The sequence below is a fragment of the Tamandua tetradactyla genome, chromosome 5 (genome assembly GCF_023851605.1).
Source record: "Tamandua tetradactyla isolate mTamTet1 chromosome 5, mTamTet1.pri, whole genome shotgun sequence".
Taxonomy (NCBI): Eukaryota; Metazoa; Chordata; class Mammalia; order Pilosa; family Myrmecophagidae; genus Tamandua; species Tamandua tetradactyla.
Genome location: NC_135331.1, coordinates 49,847,723 through 49,861,869, shown reverse-complemented (window position 1 = coordinate 49,861,869; position 14,147 = coordinate 49,847,723). Strand labels below are relative to the sequence as shown.

Here is a 14,147-nt window from a genome sequence, read left to right as displayed (position 1 = left end):
TTCATTAAGTTACAAGGTTATAGTTTAAGGCCATAAAAACATCCAAACTAAGGCATCCATAAAAGAGACCTTGACTCAAGAAAGGCCAAAATCTGTCAGAGGGGAAGATATGCAGCTGGCATTTATTGTTCCTTATTCCCAGTTCATTGCTTCCAGCTTTTGATGCCAGTGGTTTCCATACTAAGCATCTGTGAACCTTCATTTAGCTCCTCAGGGACACAACTCTGGGTTCTCGCTTGCTTAACATCTCATGTCACATATGCTGGGCTCTGCATCTCCAAATCTCTATCAAGGCATCTGCTCTCTATACATGCTTGGCACTCTAAGCATCTCCAAATGTCCGCATCTCTGTTGGCTCTGAAGCAACTGTTCTCCAAGCATCTCTATCTTTCTCAAAAATGTTTCCTTTTTTAAAGGGCTGCAGTAAACTAATCAAGACCCACCTTGAATGGGTAGAGTCACATTTCCATCTAATCAAAAGGTCACACCCACAAGTAGGTGTGTCACATCTCCAGGGAAACAATCTAATCAAAGTTTCCACCCTAAACTTGTGGGGTCTGCCCTCATAGGATTGGATTAGGAAAGAAAACATGGTGTTTCTGGGGTACATAACAATTTCAAACTAGCACAGAACCTAACACCTTAAAGTGTTCAAGATGGTCTGTAGCCTTCTGCAGTATTTTTATGTCTTTCATGGCTTTACATCTATTCTTTAACTTCAAAGGATCAAAGTGAAAAAGTTCACTTGCCATGCCATTCTTTTCCACTGGGAGCAAGATTCAAGTTGGATCCAACTTGTACTTAAAGTACTGCCGCTGACACCCAATGGCTACTTTTCCAATTGTCAAGAATTTCTATTCTCAGATTTAAACTATCCTAGTCTTTTAAAGGGATCTCTAAAATTGTTGATAGCATACTTTTCACTTCATCTATATCTTTCTTTCCATTTATTATCCTTTCCATTCACTCTTTTCACTCTCATCTTTATTTTTTACTTTCTGTGTCCAGGATTTCCCTAGAGTTTTCATAATTTACAACAGCCTCTATAAGCAGTAGTTGTACTTTCTGTGGCAAAGAAAATTTCCTAACCAGTAAAGAACTGTGTAATTATGTGCATGGGAGTGCAGCCTGCATCTTTGATGGCATGGATTATCATTTTTGCCCCCAGGAAGAAGAAAAACTGAGAATTTAAAAGTATTCTAGTAGTTCGTGAACCAACAGAACAGAATGAAAAAAAGCACAGCAATCTTGTTTACCACTGAAGTTATTTCTAGTATATACATTTCTCTGCCAAGACAGTTCTGGGAGATGTTTTACATTTGGTATGATTTTTAAGCTACAATTAGCGGATACAGGTAAATACATTTTAATGAGTTGAGAGTTTGCCAAAAACTTTAAATTAAAAAAAAAAAAAAGCCATCTCTTAATTGTAAGCCACATCTAAGATTCTAGATTCCACATGTTACAGTGCTATGTGGGGATGATAATACTGGAGGAACCAGCCCAGAACTCTGAGGCAAAAATCAACTTAAAATTTATAGAAATTATGCCTGCCTAATCAAAGAACCCAGTTTTCCCAAAAATCAAATGCAAGGGAAAGAGAGAATATGTAAGTGAGAGAGAGAGTAAAATGTGTGTATGTATGTGTAAATGAAGAGAGCAACAGAGAACCTAAAGATTAACTTAGACATATCAATTCATTGCAAAATATAGACATTATTGGATCCCAATATGAACAAAGTGTCAAAAAAATTTCAAAAGACTATTGGAAAAATTTGAAAATGAATGAGACATTCAATATTAATAAATTACTAATGTGTTAGGTGCAAGAATGATATTGGGTTTGTGTTTTAAAAAGGGAATTGTAAAAAAAAAGGGAATTGTTAGCCTTTCAAGACATGTAGTAAGCTATTTACTGATTAAATAATGAGATGTGGGGGATGTGCTTCAAAATAATCTGTGGCTGAGGATTGGCATATATATGAAATAAGATGCTTGAAATTTTCCATAAATGTACACCAAATTCCCTGGCATATGAACTCAATATTTATGTCCTTTATTGAGACTGTAAACCTCCTTTCCAATGTTTACATTTCTTCAAAAAACAATCTTCCCAAAAGATTTTAACCATTTTCTGCTGGGTGTTTTTATGCGGGTTTTGGTTATTCACTGACATTGGCAAAATGATGATGGGAAAAGGTCTCAGAATTCTAGTTTAGTCCAATGTCTTAAATATGTACCCTTTGCTTTTCTGTACTGCTTTTTGATATTTGTTTTGTTGTGTTGTGTTTTGTTTTACCCTGGATCTTAAGTGCAATGGTCACATACCCTGAGACATAATGTGTGGCGCCTTGAGGCAGATCTAATCTAGTTTTCAGTCATTTCCTGCTCAGCATAAGGTGCACTCTCCTACCCACATGCTTTCCCAGACACAAAAGTAGTCTCTATTCCCCAGGGAAATGGCTGCACAGGACTTAAGTTTAACAGGCTCTGACCATCAGTACCTTGGCTGGGAGATGCCCCAACTTGTCAGTTATCATTTACTCCCTCCCTAAATCTTCCTCTTATCTTCTTTCTCTTCCAGCTGCCCTGTTATATTTTTTGTGCCTACCCTATTTTAAGAACCATGTGCATATGTATTGACCCTAGTTTCCATCTAGTTTCTGTCCTTGATACACTTGTCTTCTCTGCTAAGTTGTATCCAAATATAATTTTTCTTCTCCTTGTCAAATTGCTCTTCTTTTTTGCATCACCCTCCTGATGTGACATATGGCTCTCTACACTTCTGTCTCCGTCTCTGATTTTTCCTTTCCTTTTACCTAAGTTATGATGTCCTCTTAAGTCCGGCCCTGTCCTCCCGCTTTTCTCCTTTTGGAAGCTCAAATCCTTTCAAGGCTTCAATGATCACCCCTGAGCTGACAGAAGCCAAATCCATAGCCCCAGTGACTTAGACCCCACCTCCACCTTCCTCCTATACTTCTTTACTTGGATTTTGCTCCTGGCTTAGACCAAACACATCTGGGTCCATATGAATCCCATTCCCGCCCAAAACAAACTTGCCCCCTAACTTCTCTATTCCCGTTTGGGCTGCCAGCCATTCTCCCCAGTTCCTCAGTCTTTAAAGTGTAAGTTTCATTTTCAACTCATGCACATACCTTCATGTCATTTAGCTAACCAGTTGTGTTATGTCATCCCTGTTCTCCTTCACATAGTCTCACAGCTCTCTCATCCCACACAGACAGGGCTCCTCAGCTCACACCTGAATTACAGCAGCAGCTCCTGTCTACCCCCCCTCCCCCACAAGCTTATCTCTTCTCACTCAATCCACCAGCCGAGCATTCCCAGAGTCATCTTTCAACTTTTGCCTTAGCACTCCTCTTCTCAAGAAAATATCCATGACTTTGTTATTGCCATATCAAGGCTAACGTGGATTTTTTTTAGGCACTCTGCAATGTGCCCCTATCTATCAAACCTACATTTCTGCTGCTTCTCAACAGCATGATTTATTCCTGTTGTTCTTTCTCATTGTTTGGAATTCCTTCCTCTGCTGCCTCCACTTCCAAATTCTAATACTGCTTTAAAAGGACCCTCTCAAATCTCAACCTCCCCATGAAGCCGTTTGTGACTACACACTGCTCCCTTCTTAGTTCCTACCCATCTAATCATTTGCATCAAGAAACTCAGCACTTAAGGAGAGGATGCTCACTATTTCTTTTGTTGGATTTTGTTTTTCCAACTGACAGCAAGCTCCATAAAACTAGAGGTATAGTTCTCTATTGCTCTACTATATACTCCAAGGCTAAAATCAGTGAATTATTCTTTAGACTAAAGTAGTTAAGTAATCTGAATACTTATATGTATTTTGACTTTCCTTGACTAGAAACTTCAGCACATAAATGGGTGATCTTTAATGAGTAAGAGTATAAACAAAGCAGATGTTGAGATTTATCTATGAGCATTTGATTTTTAAATGTTAAACATTAAGTGTAAAAGCTATTAATAAAAAAAAAACCCTACTTACCTGATTTTATGCAGTCTGATGACTTGCAAATACCATCTAGAAGAAGGAGGATACATGCATAAATACTCGCAATACACATTTTCTAGTTTTTCCCTATCTATACTCTTTAAAACTGTCAATTAAACAAACAATTCCTTAAAACAAAAACTAAAACCTAAATATCAAACATCTTGTCAGTGATTTAAAAAAAGGGTGGGGGGAATAAAATGAAGTAGGCAAATCCTAAATTAAAAATTTTGATTCTGAAGAAAAATGTGTTTATTTTATCATCTCTATTCACCTGGCCCTATACTTACTAAACTGAAATACTCAGTTATTTTAACCTGGTAATCATTTTTTTTTTTTCATTTAAGAACCCATTTTTTTCTAATCCTTAACATGATAAGCTTCTAAGACTCAAATCAGACCTTTTAAATTCCTGCGAAGCCTTTTAGAATTTCAATGACACAACAAAAGTTGACTAATAACTAGTATGGAATTTGGCCATAAAATTGCACAAACTTTTATCAAATAAAATTATACATTAGAATCCTCATGAAGTAAGTATAAGCATAGTAAATACACTTGAAAATGACTAATTTAGTTTAAATATAAAAGATGTTGTACTTTAGTCCACAGTAATCGTTCTACCATATTCATGTTATATTTTATAGGTGACTCTTTACAATATCATCTTTAACCTGAGCACATTCATTTGGGCACGAGATGAAGAATTCTCTGTCTTTTGCATTTCTGAGTGCAGGTGTGGGAGTAACTCACCGTCATAGGTTGCATAGAGGGCAATCATTGTTACAGCTATGACAGTCAGAAGTAAGACGAGGACCGAGAGGCTGATCTCTAAGGGAGTCCATCGTTGTTTCTTCTTTGGCTTTGGAGTGTTGATATCAGTGATATCCATCTGACTTTCTGATCTTCCCATCATCTAAAATCTGCAAAGAACAAAAAGTAAAAATAAAAATGCCACTACTAACAAACAAATAAACTGAAAGAAATTGCCAACTATGGCTGAATAAAAATAAAAGGTTAACTTATTTTTAAGTTAGAAATAAAAGTTTTGCATTGAAAAGTCAAAATTTTGATTGTGAAATAGGAAGGCTGTAGAACCAGATGTATTTGATAGGTCCCGGTCACTAGCTTTTATCTTTTTTTTTTTTTTTTTGATACATCCCTGAAGAGCCAAGCAAAATTAGACAAAGAGACTCGGTTAAATACTCACATAGGATTATTTCAGCAGTACCTGAGCAAATAATCGCTGTACCATGATTAAGGAAAGTTTTTAACTCACCCTTCTGAACTTTGGACTAGCGTCAAAGGTTAATTTTATTTCTTGCTCCAGTGGTTTCTTTTATAAGCTCAGAAATCAATGACTAATACCTTGAGGTTTTGACTAAGCAGTAATTTGAAATATGAATACAGATTAAAACAAAACAGAACAAACATTTGAAGTAGTTTATTTTTAAGTCTTAAAAGCAACTTTTTTTCTTACAGTTCAAAATTACTCCTGTTGTTGACACGAGTATCTCTTAACTGGTTAGACAACTTTCTGAAAATAGTCATTCATAGAAGCAAAAGTTACTATTTAATACTCCAGAATGAAAGATATTAACCATAATCAATGTTTCCTTGTGCAACTGAAAAAAAAAAGATTTTAAAAACTCAACCTTTTGGGTCAGGGTATCAAATGTCAAGATATATATTTTACTTGCTTTTAAACTAATAATAGCTAACATTTGAGTACTTCCTATGTGTCAGGTATAGTTCTTAATGCTTTACATGTACTAACTCATTCAGTCTTCATAAGGTGGCTGTTATTTCAGTTCTTAATTTCAGGAAACTGTGCCACAGAAGTCAGATAACTTGCCCAAGATTACATAACAAGTAAATGTTCTTTATAAAAGACACATTTAGTTACTGTTTGAAATAAAACAGTATCACACAGCAAAGGCTACTTTTACATCTTATTGTATAAGTTTGGGGGAAATTAAGTGGATATGAGTTAAATATTAAATTTCATTGCATTTCTTTTAGAGGCCTACTGGTTTTTTTTTTTTTTATCAGCCTTTCACTAAAGCTTAGAACAGACAACTCCTTTTTTCTACATGACTGTAGAAAGAGAAAACTTAACATTAGCTGTTTATATCTGGATATATGCTAATTAGTATAATTTAGTTCCTAGCTGATGTGACTGTTCAGAAATGCTCTTATGTTTAAACAGCTTTGTTGAATATACACAATTCCCTGAGGCTGTGTTTTATAGAAACTGAGGCACAGGCGAAATTAGAAAAAGATTCCAGAAGTGTGGCCTGGGGGTTCCAGATAATAACTAGGAGTTTTTTCATTCTCCCCAATGAATTACTAATAAGTGAACACAACTGGACTTTAGAGTTCTGGATACAAAGTCTGAAGCATGTTATCCCTTTTGATTACATGAGGCTATAACCAAGGAGAAACTATCAAGTAAAAATGCTTTATTAGACAATGAAAACCACGTCTGCTCAATAAAAGTGGAATGTAATGTACCTGAATGTTAAAATGTCTTACTTAATGGTTATGTAACTCATGTTGGCTCATTCTCACAGCCCCTGGGGTTATGATATGGAATTACATTGATCGTAGTCCTATTTTAATAGAGATGTCCACTGCAGGGGTGGTGGTTTGGGAAAGAAAAATTGGGAACAAATTTAATACTGGGACACATGCAGAGAGGCAAACAATGAAAAGAATAATTTCCCCAATTCCCCAAGAAGTTTTCAAGACTAACCTAAAGCACATCTGAAAATTAATCATATTTGCTCTAATATTGTCTCTTTAAGTATTTATTTCTCCCCTTGCTTTAATAGTAATAGTATCTTTTTTGGTACAAAATGACCCATGTTTCCTTTTTGCTAAGTGGCAATCAATTTCTCTTAAGTAAAATTTAGAGCAGGAGAGCCAGGGCTGCCACAGGGTTATATTAAAAGTGCTTTTTGATACTGCCAGGCTTCACAGGGCATTAAAATTAGTTGGCAGGCTTTTTTTTTTTTTTCTCTTTGGGTTACTTTTCCATGGTGTCTCCTTCTTATCCTTGAAACTGGGGTGCTGAGGCAGTTGGGCTCTTCTGCATCTAAGGCTACAGAAATAGTTATAGGGAAATTAAGGCAGTGACTGAAGCTGTTTATTCCTTTTGCCTGCATCAGAAGAGTATCCCCTTGAATCATCTGCAAGCTCTTTCTGCATCTGCCCCTCTTGTAAACACTATAAATTCTTCAGTGAAGTCTTTTGATCCTAAGTAGCACTTTTCAATAACACTGAGCAGAGAAAGAAATGATGCAAGTTTAAGCTACTAGCCTATTTTACCATTAATTTCCAGTTAATTCCGGTAGACTTTACCAGTGTTCTTTTAAGAAAACAGGGGTCAAAATCTTGACCCTCAGTATGGACAGACCCATACCCCCAATACTTGAACATGTATACAACTCAACCCCACTCAATCTCATATAGGGTGTCAATTAAACAAGAGAATGCAAGGTATAATTATAAAGTTGGTACAGGTACTTCTAGTTCCAGCTAAACCAGGATATGCAAAATCATACTCAAATCCTTACATTTCACCTCAGCTGGAGATGTGTCAGAAAATTTAAACCTAAAAAGCAGACGCTTTCACAGAAGAGAAGAGAAATTCAGGAGGTCTGACTCAACAAGAGTTCCCCTGCAAACTTCAGCTTCATAACATCACAAAAAGAATTAAATGACTATTTTACTTCAGTGAAGCTGAATTTCAAAGCAACGTAAAGCAGCCGTCTTTATACCAGTTGGGTATAAACATATTTATCAGATAAGGAAATCACATAACTTGGAGGATAACTGATTTGTTAAAGAAAAATTTACAAAGCTAAGCAATTATCATCTTCACAGCATATTATTACATTATCTTAATTCTGAAAAGTCCCTGAGGTTGTGAGTGCGTGTTATGGCAACTGCGGCAAGGAAGAGGGAGAAACAGATTCAGCATTTAAACTGTAGTCTCAGGAGCTGAGAAGCGCAGGTACACAGAAGAAATGCTTCTCCCGACATTAATTATTGTTATGCCCGCTTGGAATATGGTGTCCCCAAGATCATGTCCCCATCACATTACTGCCATGTGCAGTGTAGCGATACAACCAAACACGTAGCATCGAGTCCCAGAAACTAACAGACAATATTTTTTAAAACTGTTGGAACTCAGCAGTAAGGCAAGAGAGGGAAGCTACATGCCTTCAGAGGCGGTTAGCCCATTAGCTGCTTCCAAATGCTGACACTGTAAATCAGGGACTGGTTTTCCGTTTAATGAAATTGCCATTTTAGTCCTATATGAGGAAGAATACACTTGATTGAAAGAATAAAAAGGGGTGCTCCATTGCAGTTACCCTTATTTTCAAATAATGCAAGTAGACTGAGATCGGTTAAGTAAAGAGAAGGTCTTAAAACTTTCATATACAAAAGAACTCCACACACCCCCGCCCCCCATCCCGTCCCGTCCACAGACCTCTGTGGGATTTAAACACGCTATCAACATAAATTACATAATAGGAAACTAAGGTTCAAAGAGAGATTAAGAGGTGGGATTATGAAAAGACCTTCAGGTTAACAAAAGTAAAAACAGAGGAGTGAGTAAATTAAATATGTGGGGAAAATTCCACAAAATCCAAAGTGAAAACAAAAATCAACGTCTCTACCGCAAAATGAGAAATTCCCAGCCCCCAAATCAATCCCGCTGCAATTTGGCAGCGTTGATATCAGTAACCAAACATAACTCCGCGAGGCAGAGGCTGCAAGGAGCTCTGGAACCGAACGTCAAGAGTCGACCTGACATCACTTGCGGAGCCCTCCTCCAGGTCACCCTCTTTGCCCCTTTCCCTTATACTTCAGGTCCCAGTGGCGGCTCCGTCCCAGGGCACGCCTCCCTAGCCCACGGCCGCGGGGTCCCGGGCTCTCGGATCCCGCCGGACCTTAGCGCAGGACCTTGGCCGCTCTGCCCTCCCGGTGCACGTCCCACGGGGCTCCCACTGCCCAGGGCGCTCGCCCCCCTTAGGACCCTTCTCTCCCAGCCCCCAGGTGCCAGCTCGCTCTCCCGGGACTCACCAGTGGGATTCGGGAGAAGTTGGAGGCTGCGGAGCAGACACATCCCGACCAATGAGCGCGCGGGGCCGGGCGGCGGCGGCGAGCGGGAGGGCAGCAGAGGAGCCCCGCCGAGCGCCGGTGGGTCCGAGAGTCCGCCCAGGCGCACCGCGAGCGGCCAGGGCTCAGGGCGGCGGGCGGCGGCGCAGAGCCGAGGCCGGACTTCGGAGAGGGCTCCGGGCCCGCCTCGGCCCGGGCCCGGGCCCGGGGGAGACGGGGAACCCGGGCATCCATCGGACACGCACCCGGAGAGACTCACCGTGGCCTCTCAGCAGATCCCGCGCCGGGACTTGGGCGACTGCTCCCGCCTGCGCTCGGCCAAGCTTCGCCACTTGCACATCTCCGCGCCCCGCGCGTCTCTGCGCTCTCACCCACCCCCTACTCCGCTTCGCCGCTGCAGGACCAGAGAGAGGAGCAGTTCCCTGGGTGACCTGAAGGTTTCCGCTAGGTCTCCCAAACCCTGACACTTCATGTGAGGGGGCCGGGGTGGGGGTAGGGGGGCGGTGAGAAAGAACCCCCCCACCCCCCCACCGCGTTCCCCACCTCACCATTCCCAAAAGGGCTTTGCCAGACATTCTTGAAATTGCTTAGCTTCGGGGCTTTCAAGAAAACAATGCACTGCCTCTTCAGGATTCTGTAGTGCTGATAAAGGTTCTAGCTCTCTCCCTAGTGGACCTGAGACAATAATGATTCCCTATTTCTCCCCTCACTCTTTCTCCCCCTTTCTTTTTTTGCCCTTCTTCCAAGCTTCCTTCCTCCCTTTTTCATTTTATTTTTTCCCTTTTCCTCCCTCCCTTCTTCCTTCCTTCCTTCTTTATTTCCCTTTATTTTCTCTCCTTCCTTCCTTTTATCTGTCCCTCTCCTTCTTTTCTTTTTTTCTCTTATTCTTCCTTCCCTTCCTTTCTTTTCCTTGGTCAGACCAATATGATGTCAAGAGCTACCGTATGTACTGAAACTCTCCACTCCCACCAACTGATTCCAAGGACTCTTACAATGTGTACCTGAGGGGGTGGGGGGGGGGTGGGAGTTGTAACAGGGGAGAAAGGGGGAAATAAGTTCAAGTGTATCTGCTCTACCTACTAAAACGGACCATAATGTGTCTGGATCTTTGTCAGTTGGATGCAACTAAGTAGCCCACCATTTTTACAAAAGATAACTGCAATTCTCAAGGGGGTGAAGAAAAAAGGAAATACTTTTTGCACAAAGACAGTTCCCTTATAAAAGCTGCCTTTAAGAGTTATAACTGTCTAGGAGTTCAGGGGACCTCAACCTCTCTTAATTTGTTTTTTGCTTTCAGGGTTTTTAATTCAGTGATTCAGTGCCAAGTATAAAAGTAGCTTTAACATTTACCCTTTCCCTCCTTAGAATCATGTATAAATGTAAACACACACAAGCATACACCCCGGGGTATTTGTATTGAAATAAAAATGTGTTTTCCTGAATATGCAGTTATCTGTTTTAAATACCAAAATGAAGCACTGTTTGAGAGGCATCCTTTTGCATTGACAAATTTTTTATCTTCTTCGTAGTTAGAGGAAGCTGAAAAGCAAGGAGAAAGTAGGGTGCTTTCATGATACATGCTAATGAAATAATGAGTGGAATACAATAGGAAGACTTTTTAAAAAGTTAATATTTAAATAATCAGATTAGTATAAAGATATCTAATGTATACACTTCAAAAGTGTTATCTCCATATCTCTGTTTTATCCTCTTTCTCTGTGTATGTTACAGACAATACTTAATCCTCACAACTGTAATGTGTAATCATTCCCCAAATGAAAGTAAGGTGCTTGACTTGCAGCATGCTAAATTAACAGCTGGGAAGCATCTCGACTGGAATTTGAACACAGTTCATTTTGACTCAAATGCCTGAGTTACTATGCTCCTCATTTTACGACAAGAATTGAGGCATAAAAAGGTGATTTACTCAAATTCATTCTGTGAGAAACCTAGATTTCCTGACACGCCAGTGCTTAATTTTTATTACTTTTCAGCTAAATTACCAAAATGTTATTTCAGCTTTAAATAATTGACAATGAATTAAAATGAGTCAGAAAAGTCTTTTCTTTTTTTGTGTGTAGCCTGTTCTGTTTCTTCATATGTACATCAAAAATTTAATACATTTCTTATTAACATAATAATGAATGTTGAGGGGGCACATATCAACAGGTAACCTGCATATTAACGGGAAATGCCAGTTAAACTATATGCCTGATCTAAGCATATCTATTTAGACTTTGAAAGCTAAGTTCTATATTCCAACTTATAAAAAAATTTTTTTTTAAATTCCTTTGGAAGATAATAAAATACCTTGGCCGTTTTTCAGGAATATCTTAATTCCAATAGAAAATAGAATGATCTGATTGGTTTATACTGCCTTTAAACTTAGAGCTGAAAATTGAAGTCATGAGGTAACACTTACATTTTTTAAAATTAAAGATCTGTTAATGAAAACTTTTCAGGCTATTCAATGATGAGTATCTATAATAGTTTTATTTCAATCTTACCACAAGAGAAAAAAATGCCTGCCGGAAGCCAATTCAAAGATTCACTTTTGGTAGGGCATTTTACAAGAAAAAAAAAAGAATAAGTACAGTTAGACTATACAGTAAAAGAAAAAAAATGCCTAAAGTCATTTTAGACTCTGACTTCCAGTTGACAGTCAACAGTGTGGGTGAGTAACTGGTTTCCCATAAGTCTTAATCCAACTGAAGTTCATCAGAAATGTATCTAAGTGTTTTATCAGGAATGTTAAATCTCTTACCAGATGGAGGTTATGCAATTTTGAGATTGTTTGCCTTTTAAGGACTCTAATAAAGAGCTTCCAGGTACTTCTAGAAAGTAAACTCATAAAACTGAAGCTTAGTGAGGTTATGCAAGGTCATACAATTTGGTGAGTTTTAGGCATGGGGGAGAGAGTAGCCCTCCTGGTTGCCATGCATAAATTTTTAGGAGTAAAATGCACTAGTACTAGCAATAAGGAGAATGGACCCTTAAAAACTGTCCTGGTAGGTAACACATATATGTATAATAAAGTAGTTTTAAGGCCTTTAAATACATCTATGATCCAGCAAAAAAAAAAAAAAAAAGTGAAGGAAAACCTCAGAAGCAAAAAATAAGGAGAACTAGGAATCCAGAAGGGTATGTGAATACCAAGGATGGTGGCTGCCCTGTGGCAGAGACCTCACCAATCTTAGGTGACCTAGGGGTTTTAATTTTAACAGGAATAGTAAGTACCATGAATTGGCATAGCCCAGTACAAGATGAAAAGTCAGATGAAAGATTTCTACATAAAGCTGGATATAAAAGACATCTTACCATGAAAAGGTAAACTAGAGAAAAAAAAAAACAAAAACAAAAATTAAAACCCCACTCTCACTTCCCAGCACAAGAGAAATATAAAAATATTGGCTCTTTTCAGCTTTGATCCAGAATGGTAAATTTAAAGCAAAAAGCTTCCCATCAGAATTCATGCTCAGGCCAGATTTCAGAAGGATTTACGGTAAAACTAATACTAGTTGTGAGGATTGAAAATTTATAGTTAAGTGGTCCCTTCTAGACCATGGCAAACAAAAACAGGGAGATTACCACCATCTGACTCTTATGAAAAGAACTTCTTCAGAATTAATTTATGAAGCAAAATAATACTAGATGGGAAGCTGTAGATCAAAGACGGCCAAACACAGAGAAGCTGGGCTCACTTCTCTCCAAGAAAAACAACTAGGGAGCAGGAAGGAACTGTATTTAACATCAGATCTGGGGCTCTGGAGATCGAGAACTCTACAATACCCAGGAAAGTGTGGAATGAAGGTAGGAAGAAGCTGTGCATAGAGATTATGAGTAACTATCTTCAGCCTTGGGTCCTGGTGCCCATCCCCAAATCTTGGGGCAGAAAGTGTCCAGTTCTCCAGTCTCTGGCAGACAAGCAATTCCAGACAGAAAGGGCAATGGGGGTCTCTTCTCCCAAGAACAGAAAGTGACATGGTGTAGCACTGTGCCAACATTTGGCTGACAAATTTGGAATGCCGGAAGCACCAGTGGCTTCACCCCGTCTGACTTGGATATGCCATTGTCTGGAAATAACAGGGAGATGAAGGGATTGGGTGGACAAATAGCACTGTCTGTGGGCTGGTAAAGAAAGCACACTATCAAGACGATGTCTAAAAAGCTTTGGGGTGAAGAGAACAATATGCTGGGCAGGCCAGGAAAAGGAACTCTTGGGGAGCAGAATTAAATAGTTTCAGGCATCTTTACTTAATCTTCTCCCTGAGCCCCTGTGAAGCTGGTGTACACCCCCTTAATGGTGGACTAGCCCAGTCCTTGTTAGGGAATATTGATGAATGAAATATCAAAGAAGAGCATTAACACAAATGGAATCAATAACAAAAGCTTTGACAGAAGAGAGAATCCAACCTTCAGAGTAAACTCACCAAGATAATCCAATGCCCAGACATTGGCAAAAAATAATAAGCCATATTAAGAAACATGAAAATATGGCTCAGTAAAAGGAGAAAATAAAAAAGTTGAAAGAGATTACAGAATACAGAACAACTTATTACAGATGTTCAAATAAATCTTCTAAACAAATTCAACAAGATGGCTAAGGATATAAAGGATACTAAGATGACACCAGGTGGCCATAAAGATGAATTTGAAAGCAAGCAGAAACAAATAACAGATCTTATGGGAATGAAAGTCATAATAGATGAAATTTAAAAACACACTAGAAGCACACAACCAGATTTGAAGAGGCAGAAGAAAGGATCAGTGAACTAGAATGCAGAACATTCAAATCTGAACAAACAAAGGAACATATACAGGCAGAAAAGAATGACAAAAACTGAGCAGAGTCTCTGGGAAATAAGGGATAACAGAAGTGCACAAATATTCATATCATGGGTTTTCCAGGAGGAGAAGAGAAGGAAAAAAGGACAGAAGGAATATTTGAGGAAATAATAGTTAAAAAAATTCCTAATTCTTATAAAAGGCA

The 14,147-nt window shown here is 38.9% G+C and overlaps 1 protein-coding gene across 3 annotated transcripts in view; it reads right to left on the bottom strand.

Annotated features, from left to right (window-relative positions):
* MME (membrane metalloendopeptidase) overlaps positions 1-9,604 on the bottom strand; it is a 147,696-nt gene extending 138,092 nt beyond the window's left edge. The window contains exons 1-3 of one of the 3 annotated variants that reach the window (XM_077160832.1): positions 9,417-9,604; positions 4,781-4,950; positions 4,022-4,057 (exon numbers count right to left, since the gene is read on the bottom strand). In XM_077160832.1, coding sequence (XP_077016947.1) covers positions 4,022-4,057; positions 4,781-4,943 — 199 coding nt within the window. In that variant the 5' untranslated portion in view covers positions 4,944-4,950; positions 9,417-9,604. Of the gene's footprint in view, positions 1-4,021; positions 4,058-4,780; positions 4,951-5,237; positions 5,281-9,121; positions 9,191-9,416 lie in introns of those variants that run through there. The other 2 variants (XM_077160833.1, XM_077160834.1) reach the window with 2 other exon arrangements.
* Between the last annotated feature and the right edge of the window lie 4,543 nt (positions 9,605-14,147).